Raw genomic sequence first — 9,607 nt, forward strand, 5'->3', positions numbered from 1 at the left:
TTTACAAATCTGGCGACTCTGCAGCAGCAACCGGGATCGGCTTCTGGGTATGTGAGGCCTGAGTTTAATGCGCAGTACGCGGCTGGCGGATCGACATCGCTGCTTGGCGGCAGTGCGGGGCTGGTGCAGACACTCCAGCAGCAGCAGCAGCAGCATTTGCAGTCGGCCAATGGGCGGCTGCAGCCGCTGAATGTCCCGCGGTCCCATGGAGGACTGTCGTTGTCGTCGCTATCGCGCATGTCCCTGGGCCACAGCACCCACAAGCACCGCTACCATCACCAGCAGCAGCAACAGCAGCAGATCCACCAGATCCAGCAGCCGGAGAATCTGCCGCTGTTTGGAGCCGGGGTCAAGGCAGCAGCTGTCATTCCACAGCAGGCGACCAGCGAGGTCGTGCCAGGCACGCGAATCAGGCTGCAGCAGGCTCTGGACGAGAACGTGCGAGACCACATTCTGCAGACAGCGCACCAGCTGTACTCGAGCAACGCGCGCAACCCGGTGCTCATCGACATGCTGCAGAGGCTGCACCAGCTGCACCCGCGACACCTACCGACGTTGCTGCTGCTGGCATGCGCGTACTTTAGCAGCGGGCAGGCGGGCAAGTCGCTCGAGTACAACGAGGCGATCCTCGAGATCGACGGCAACTATGTTGAGGCCATGTCCAATATTGGCACGACGCTGCGCAGCATGGGCAGGGCAGCCGAGGCCGAGGCGTGGTGGTGGCGGGCAGTCAAGCTGCGGCCAGGATACTGGGACGCAGTCGAGAACCTGATGGGCGTCCTGTGCGGCAACAGCAGCGGCAGCAGCGGCAACGGGCCGAAGGACACCACTGCCGCTGGCAGCGCAGACAAAGCAGCGCCGCAGCCGCGGTACAAGGAGGCGCTGCAGCTGTGCGAGTTTGTCGACGGCAGCCTGCGCATTGCAGACGCGCCGGCGCGGTACCAGGTGCAGGACAAGCAGCTGCGGCGGCTGCAGTCGCTGCTGTACTCCGAGGGCAACCTGCGGCTGGCGCTGGGCGATGTTGGCGGCGCGCGGCGCGAGTACGAGAAGGCGGTCGACGTTGTGCTGGGCGGGCAGCTGCGGCTCGAGGACGTGGTGGTGCGGGTGGCGGGGCTGGGGGCGCAGGGCGAGGTCCAGGGCGAGGGCCAGGACGGGGGTCAGGCCCAGGCCCAGGCCCTGGACTCGCTGCCGCTCACGCTGCTGCCGCCAGACAAGGCCGTGCGCGTCGCCCAGGCGCTGTTCCCGGCGACGCGCGGTGTGCTGCCCGGGTTCGCGGGGCTGGCGGCGGCGGCGCTGCAGCAGGCCAACCAGGTGGCAGCCAACCTGCTGCTGGCGCTGGCCAAGCTGCACCAGGACCACGCGCTGGTTGTGCAGCCGCTGGCGGTGGTGCTGCCGCTGTACTACCTGGCGCTGGCGCTGGCGCCGTCGCCGTCGACGTGCAACAACCTGGGCATCATCCTGTCGGCGATCCCGACGCCGCCGACGCCGACGCTGGTGCCGTCGCTGCAGGGCGGGCACCAGGCGGCGCAGGCGCCGATGGGCGCGGCGCTGGCGCTGCAGTACTACACGCACGGGCTGGCGCTGGACGCGCGCCACCCGCACCTGTACACCAACCTCGGGTCGCTGCTCAAGGACCTGGGCTACGTGGCCGAGGCCGTGCGCATGTACGAGCGCGCCGTCGACGTCAGCCCCGGCTTCGACGTGGCGCTGGCCAACCTGGGCAACGCCATCAAGGACCTCGGCCGCGTGCAGGAGTCGGTCGGCTGGTACCTGCGCGCCGTGCAGGCCAGCCCCGACTTTGTCGAGGCCGTCTGCGGGCTGGCCAACGCCATGGCCGGCGTCTGCGACTGGCGCGCGCGCGACGGGCTGCGCGCCGGCGCGGCCGGCGCCGACGACGCCGCGGCCGAGCGCATCTTCGCGGTGATGGCGCGCGGCCGCCAGCCGACGGCGCCGGCGGCCGTGGCGCGGATGCAGCGGCGGCGGCTGGCGCTCGGCGCAGGCGCAGGCGAGGCCGGCCCGCACCCCAGGGCGCGCGGCTGGATGGACCGCGTCGTCGAGATCGTCGGCCAGCAGCTGTGCGACGGCGCCGCGTGGGGCCGCGGGCTGCTGGTGGCGCGCGGCGCGGGCGGCGCGCCGCGCCCGACGCGCGAGCTGCTGCGGTTCCTCGACGCGCTGGCGCGGCTGCTGCCCGACGCGCGCGCCGGCGCGCTGGCCGCGTTTGTGCACTGCGCGCTGCGCGCGGCGGCGGCGGCGGCGGCCGCGCCGGACGGGGCGCCGGCGCCGCGCACGTGGGCGCGCGCTGTGCGGCAGATCCGCAACGAGGGCGGGTGGGCGCTGCGGCTGGCCGAGCGCGTGGCGGCCGCGCAGCAGCGGCGGCAGTTCGCGGGGCTGGCGCGTGCGGGCGACGCGTCGCTGCAGCGCGTGCGGCTGCCGGGCGGGCTGGCCGCGCCGGGCGTGCCGACGGTGCTGCCGTTCCACACGTTCACGTACCCGCTGGACGCGCGCGAGGTGCGGCTGATCTCGCACCGCAACGCGCTGCGGCTGTCGTTCGCGGCGCTGGGCGGCGCGGGCGCGCCGGCGGGCGTGCCGCACGTGCTGGCGCCCCCGCCGGCGCCGGCGCCGCTGCTGCACGTCGGCTACGTGTCGTCGGACTTCAACAACCACCCGCTGGCGCACCTGATGCAGTCGGTCTTTGGCATGCACGACCGGCGGCGCGTGCGCGTCTTCTGCTACGCGACGACGGCGGCCGACGGCAGCGCGCACCGCGCCAAGATCGAGCGCGAGGCCGGCGTGTTTGTGGCGTGCGCCGCGTGGCCGACGCAGCGCATCGTCGAGCGCATCGCGGCCGACGGCATCCACGTGCTGGTCAACCTCAACGGGTACACCAAGGGCGCGCGCAACGAGATCTTCGCGGCGCGGCCGGCGCCGGTGCTGGTTGCCTTCATGGGCTTTGCGGGCACGCTGGGCGCCGGCTGGTGCGACTACGTGGTGGCCGACCCGGTGGTGTGCCCGCCGTGGACGGTGCGCAGCGAGGTGCGGGCCGGGCGGCGGCGGCGGCGGCAGCAGCAGCGGATCGCGGCGGCGGCGGCCGAGGGCGCCCAGGGGCCACAGGGCGCCCAGGGGCCACAGGGCGTCCAGGGGCCGCAGGGCGCCCAGGGGCCACAGGGCGTCCAGGGGCCGCAGGGCGCCCAGGGGCCGCAGGGCGCCCAGGGGCCGCAGGGCGCCCAGGGGCCACGCCCCCCGCCGCCGCTCGACTTTGGCGAGCTCGACCCCGAGGAGGACGCCGGCCCGTGGGTGTACACCGAGCGCATGATCTACATGCCGCACACGTACTTCGTCAACGACCACCGCCAGGGCTTCCGCGAGGACGACGAGCTGCGCGCGCTGGCGGCGGCGCCGGGCGACGCGCTGTGGCGGGCCGAGCAGGACGCGCGCCACCGCATGCGGCGCGAGCTGTTCCCGCAGCTGGGCGACGGCGTGTTCATCTTCGCCAACTTCAACCAGCTGTACAAGATCGACCCGCAGCTGTTCCGCCTGTGGCTGCGCATTCTCGAGCGCGCGCCCAGCGCCGTCGTCTGGCTGCTGCGCTTCCCTGCCGCCGGCGAGGACCACCTGCGGCGCGTGGCCAGGGAGTGGGCCGGCGACGCCGTGGCTGCGCGCCTGGTGTTCACCGACGTGGCGCCCAAGCACATGCACATCAAGCGCGGCCGCATTGCCGACGCCTTTTTGGACACCACCGAGTGCAACGCGCACACGACGGCCGTCGACATCCTGTGGAGCGGCACGCCGGTGCTGACGTGGCCGCGCCACGAGCACAAGCTGTGCTCGCGAGTGGCTGCGTCGGTGGTCTGCGCCGCGGTGGGCACTGACGCCGGCCAGATGGTGGTTGGCGACGCTGAAGCGTACGTCGACCGCGCGGTGCGGTGGGCCACGGAGGCCACGTACACGTACGAGTACGCGTATCCGCCGGCCGATGCGGCCCCGGCCCCGGATGCTGCCCTGGCGGCGGCGCCGATGCGCGGCATTCTGGACCCGGATCCGCTGACCGGGCTTGTTCAGCACAAGCTGTGTGGCGGGCCGGCGATGGACCTGCGCTTCCGGCTGTTCATGCAGCGCGATCAGTCGCGGCTGTTCGACACGCAGCGGTGGACGCGCAATCTGGAGCGCGGGCTGGAGGAGGCTTGGCGCCGATGGGTGGCCGGCGACGACGATCTGATTGAAGAAGAGGACTGCGATGACTGCGATGACCGCGATGACTGCGATGACCGCGATGACTGCGATGACCGCGATGACCGCGATGACTGCGATGGCCGCGATGACTGTGATTTGATCGGGGATGATGTCCAGCGCCGCGTCGAGTGGAGTCGTTGGATCGAAGACGACATCGCCGAGTGCCTGGCAAAGGACCCCAAGGCACCTGTGTTTGCTCCGCCTGGACGGAGCATTTGGGTGTGCGATGAGGACGACGCCATGCCGGCGCAGACGTGGGTGCGGGAGATGCTGGCTTGGAACAAGGATTAAACAAATGGAACTGATTGGTTGGTGGTGTCTTCTGAAACAAGGGACGCAATTTTAATTTCCTTTCATTGTTTTTATTCTCCGCACCAAGCCCTTTCTTTTCTTATTCAGAATAGTAGTTTGTGGAATAGAAAGTGTGGGGAGGGGGGGGAGGATAGAAAAATAAACAAAAAGAGAAGGAAAAGGTAAAAAAGGGCCAACCCTGAGTTGAGGAACAGCTTGTGCCTTGTCTCAATCCCACATGGGAAAATAAAATACAACTATTACTATTATTATTATTATTGTTGTTATTGTTGTTGTTACTTCACCATTAACGATCGGATTTCAACCCGAAAATAATGAATTAATTTCTCTTCCGCTATTCATCTAAATCACGTCTTATTTTTCTTTTTCGTTTTTCGCTTATTTTCCTTGTTGCTCGAAATTCAACAAAAGATAGCATTTCTATTCTCTAAAAATATATACATATACATATATATACTTTTTTATTTTTTATTTTTTCCATTTCACAGCGATTGCGACTATTTCAATTTTCCCCTCATTTGGTTAATTTTTTGTTTTTTTTGTTTTGGCGAATAAAAGCAAAACATACAAGCTCGCACATGTAAGTTCTTTTATTTACCTTTATATATAGGGTGTACTCACCAGTTTCTAATATCTCCCTGCGTTTCTTTCTTTTGCTCAGTTGTGCTTGTTTAAATTTGGTCTATAACCCAGTATCCTTAGCTTTTTCTTCCTTATTCCTTTTACTGCCACTTTTTTTCCCTTCTTTTTACGTGTCTTATACTCCCTCTCCACTTAATCTGCACTTATCTGTCAATCAATAAAAAAAATTACCATTGTTCCTACTCCCCACCATCCCCCCTCTTTTTTTTCTCTCACCATTCCCCTCCCCCCTCCCCTTTATTTGGCCTTCTTTTTTTCTCTTTTGCCTCACACAATAAATCAACACCTTTAATGTCCTTATTATATTATCAATGGAACAAAGCTATACAACAGTATAGTGTAGGGGGGGGAGATACTGCTGATAAAAAATATGAATCCGAGAAAGGGTACCAGTTCCCGGAATAATACACATACATAAAATAAAAAATATAACCCAGACCGTTTGATTATCCTTCTTTTGTTTACACTTTGGGGTCCTGAAAAAGCAAATGACTTTTCTTCTTTCTCATGTTTGCTATGTCGTACATGTGCTTGATCATTTCAATAACGAAAAAGCCCAAATATGGATATGGTGCGGATTACCTGGCAAAAAGAAGAAAAAAAACAAAAATATTTGCCTTTTTTAAAATTACCTGTTTCTTTGCTTTTTTTCTATTTTTTTGATCTGCAAGCACACATACAACACATGAAGAGACTGATGAAGAAGAAGAAAAAAAGTAGTCTTGTTTTTGTTTTCAACCATTTCCGTCCTGTGTATGTGTTTCTTTTTTTCTTCTCTTTGTATTTTTTCCCATTCTTGTCAACTCCCTACTTTTTTCCTTCCTTTTTTTTCCTTTTTCTTTTTTGGGTTAAACAGAAAAAACATAGTCATAATGTCCGTAACAAAAATAATTTATATAATGTAAAAAAATAAAAATAAAAAAGTAGTAATTTTTTATTTTTTGTATTTGTGTGCTGACATTAAAATTGAAATACTAATACAATTTACTCTATAGCTCTTCTTTTTTCTTTCTCTTTCACTTTTTTATTTGTAATTTTTCTTATAGAATCTCGCTGCTGCTTGCTACTACTGCTACTTTAGTCAAACAAAGAGCTGCTGGAACAGCCTTTTTGTTTATTGTTTTTTCTTCTTCTCTCTCTGCCCTACTCTACTCTACTCTACTCTACTATCCTATTTTCCTATTTCACCTTTCATCCTTCACCTTTCATCTTTTTTATTTTTATTTTTAACACTCTCACCATCACTACCACCATTATAAAAAAAAACAATGGAGAGCAGATACAAGTCCATCAAGCATATTGGTGAAGGCGCCTTCAGTTCAGTTCTCCTTGCGCTCAACATCGAGACGGGCGAAAAAGTAGCCATCAAGAAGATGAAGAAGCGGCGGTGGAAGGACACAGCAGCACAGGCAGAAATCAGCGCTTTACAAAAGCTGCACCACGAGAACATCATCCGACTCCTAGACGTATTCCGCGAGGACTACCGGTCCTTCCTAGTCTTCGAATGCATGGACTGCGACCTCAACGAGCTAGTAGTTTCGCGACACGGACGCAGAATCCCCGACACTGTCATATTGGACATCACCTACCAGGTATTAAATGGCTTGGACTTTATCCATAAGAACGAGCTGTTCCACCGAGACATTAAGCCCGAAAATGTCCTTATCCGGCGCCATATCACTTCGTCTGGCGGGCCAGGCGGCAGCTCGGCCATTGTTGTGGAGGCCAAGATTGCAGACTTTGGACTCGTCCATGATTTGGATTTCTCCCGACCCCTGACGGATTACATTAGTACGCGGTGGTACCGCGCGCCTGAAGTACTTCTGAACTGCCCTAACTACTCTACCCCAATAGATGTCTGGGCAGTCGGCACGATAGTTGCGGAGCTGGCAACACTGCGACCGTTGTTCCCGGGAAGTAACCAGATCGACCAGCTGCGGAGAATCTTTGAGGTCCTCGGTACCCCTAAGATATCCACCCCTGCTGTAGGCCAAATGGATGACGGTGCGGATTCCGCCGGCTCCTGGTATGAGGGAGCGGTGCATGCGCGCAAACTCGGAATTAACTTTGTGCCCAGCACGCGGAAGCCCCTGGATACAGTCATGACGGATGTGTCTCCGACTATGCTCCGCCTTGTCGACCATATGCTGGTACTGAACCCGGTGGATCGCCCGACTGCGCAGGAGGCTCTGGCCCTAGTATCCAGTATGCTTGACCACACCCTGGGTGAACCCCTTGTGCCAAGCCAGTCGATGGAGATGGAGATGGGAATGGAGATGCAGGTTGTGCCGGCAGATAACGATGATATGGAGATGGAGATGGAAGACTCGAGGCGCGTGTCGCAGGACTTGTCAGTGGGTTCGACCAAATCCCGCACGTCCCCGACATTTGGTCCTGTTGGGAAAGACACTGTGTCTGTAGCTGTAAATCCCGGTCTTGCTGCTGTTGAGAGAGCATCGCGGCTGGACAAGACGTTTGCTCATGCAGCTCAGCTGCAGCAGCAGCAGCCTGTTGTGTCGGCGTTCCCTGACACTGCAGCAATGGCTGTGGCCATCGCCAAGCTGGCAGCGACTAAGGAAGACCAGGCGTTTCCCGATACCGCAGCCATGGCACTGGCCATTTCCAAGCTGGCGGCAACCAAGGAGGAGCCAGCAACCGTGCAGGATGGACGGATTAGCTTTACACCGCGCGACAAGTTCACCCAGCAGCTGATCAACGGACAAATCAAACAGCACAACACATCCGCCGACCCTCTCACCTCGCTCACCACCAAAACCATATCACCACCGCCGGTGATGACCTCGAGACCCTCTATGGAGGTCAATATTGTGCGTGGCCTGCAGCGCGAACCCATGCGTGATCCTCGCGCGGACCTATCGGCTTTCGCCATCGATCCGTTGAGACGCGGGATGGGCGGGAGGCTGAATACTGTGTCCACTGTCGGGTCGATCCCGAGCTATGGGGGAAGTCGTCCGGCGAGTCGCGAGTCTGTTGCGTTTTCGGTTAGTGATATTCCGTCACCATTGGCGGTGTCGCGCGTCGAGGAGCGGGAGGGAAGCGGGCTGCGCATGTATACAGAGATGCCATCGGTTATTGGTGACTCGGCCATCCTGCGCACGCTACAGCACGGACGGCAGCTTAAAAACGACGAGGACGGTGGCGACGACGACGACAACGACGAGGAGGAGGATGATGAGGGGGAGGATGATGATGAGGAGGAGGAGGAACAGCAGTCTAGCACGGCGTCGTCTATGGCTAACATTTCCAACTCACATATTCGCAAGGCGGGATCTATCGTCGACACATCGACGCTCCGGGCAGCTCAGACAATTGCCGTTGCCCAGCCGGAAAAGAGCAAACTGAACTTGCACTCATTGCAACTGCTGCAAAACCCGGCGGATGCAGACATAGATGACGGATTCGTGCCTATCCGCAGCAACAACGCAACAAGACAGCTCGAATCTGACAATTCATCACTCGGCATGGCGTCGCCCGCAGCCAGCTACCGCACAGTGGACTCGACCGAATGCGCATACTTGGCCCCCGCCTCCCAGGGCAACACAAAGGCAGCAGGCAGGCTAATGGGTCTTAAAACCAAGGCTAGCATTGGCAGTCCGTTGATCAGGCGCGCGCTGAGCATGCGTAAAAAACCGTCGACGGAAATCCCCGTTGCTGAAATGGCCCCGCTGCTGGAACACGCTGAGATTACCACGATTCCTAAGCAGATGTCGCCTGTTATGAAGCGCAGCAAGAGCGCACTGCTTGTTTTACAGGAGGCTAGCCCACCACGCGCTTCAACTCATATTGAACTGTCGCTTGAGGCGCAACATGCACTGGTGGAGCGCATTGACCTTAGCATGGTTGGCAGAGATGGCGGTAGTGCGGCGGCGGCTCGGGCTGCAGCCCAAGCGGCTAAGCCTAAAAAGGCCGAGTGGATTGCAAATATGCAGTTCCTCAGACAACGCCTGGCGGACAGTAATATTGGCGATGGTAACAACAACAATATTGGCGTTAGCAGCAGCAGCTCGATGTCGGTGGCGCGGAAGCGTCGGAGCTCTGTGGGGGATGTGCGCTTGGCCATGGTGGCGGCCCACGACACTGCCATGTCGAATGGTGCTAATGTACGGAGACAGCCTGTGGGTACCGGCATGTTTGTGCAGCTGCCGCCGCCAAGTAAGCGCGACATACGCATGGACTCTGCCTCGCACAGATTCATGGCTGATGAACGGTTACAACAGAACCAGGAAGTTGGTGACTATTTGGGCGTGCGCACGGTCATTGATAGTGTTATGAGCTCTGCCGGCCCCACATTGGACGATAGCTTGTCATCTCCGCTGATGATAACCCCCGAGGTCGACCCTGCCTCCAGGGCGTTGCTCGAGGGCCTGGACACATTTGCACCTGTGACTTTTGATGCCGGCGA

The 9,607-nt window shown here is 59.0% G+C and overlaps 3 protein-coding genes across 3 annotated transcripts; all 3 read left to right on the top strand.

The window, feature by feature from the left end:
- Positions 1-501: 501 nt before the first annotated feature.
- Positions 502-4,209, top strand: BX661DRAFT_137257 (glycosyl transferase family 41-domain-containing protein; the record flags this gene model as incomplete). Its single annotated transcript, XM_051532693.1, has 4 exons — positions 502-1,920; positions 2,011-2,220; positions 2,311-3,132; positions 3,265-4,209. Coding segments are annotated over 4 exons (3,396 nt in total), but the record flags the coding sequence as incomplete, so codon positions are not given.
- A 1,473-nt stretch (positions 4,210-5,682) lies between these two features.
- Positions 5,683-6,335, top strand: BX661DRAFT_55221 (uncharacterized protein). Its single transcript, XM_051539261.1, has 2 exons — positions 5,683-6,058; positions 6,180-6,335. The coding sequence occupies exons 1-2, from the start codon at positions 5,747-5,749 to the stop codon at positions 6,216-6,218; spliced, it is 351 nt and encodes a 116-aa protein (XP_051389817.1). The 5' UTR covers positions 5,683-5,746; the 3' UTR covers positions 6,219-6,335.
- A 117-nt stretch (positions 6,336-6,452) lies between these two features.
- On the top strand, positions 6,453-7,151 carry BX661DRAFT_145389 (kinase-like domain-containing protein; the record flags this gene model as incomplete). Its single annotated transcript, XM_051533112.1, has 1 exon — positions 6,453-7,151. A coding segment is annotated over one exon (699 nt), but the record flags the coding sequence as incomplete, so codon positions are not given.
- Between the last annotated feature and the right edge of the window lie 2,456 nt (positions 7,152-9,607).

Source organism: Kickxella alabastrina, assembly GCF_025024165.1.
Source record: "Kickxella alabastrina strain RSA 675 chromosome Unknown BX661scaffold_21, whole genome shotgun sequence".
Classification (NCBI taxonomy): Eukaryota; Fungi; Kickxellomycota; class Kickxellomycetes; order Kickxellales; family Kickxellaceae; genus Kickxella; species Kickxella alabastrina.

What these genes read in the sequence shown, in the direction of transcription:
- BX661DRAFT_55221 (XM_051539261.1), top strand. Translation starts at nt 5,747, where the DNA reads ATGGATATGGTGCGGATTACCTGGCAAAAAGAAGAAAAAAAACAAAAA. An exon ending in AGAAAAAACATAGTCATAAT is followed by an intron (nt 6,059 to 6,179) that starts GTCCGTAACAAA and finishes TTTACTCTATAG; the next exon opens with CTCTTCTTTTTTCTTTCTCT.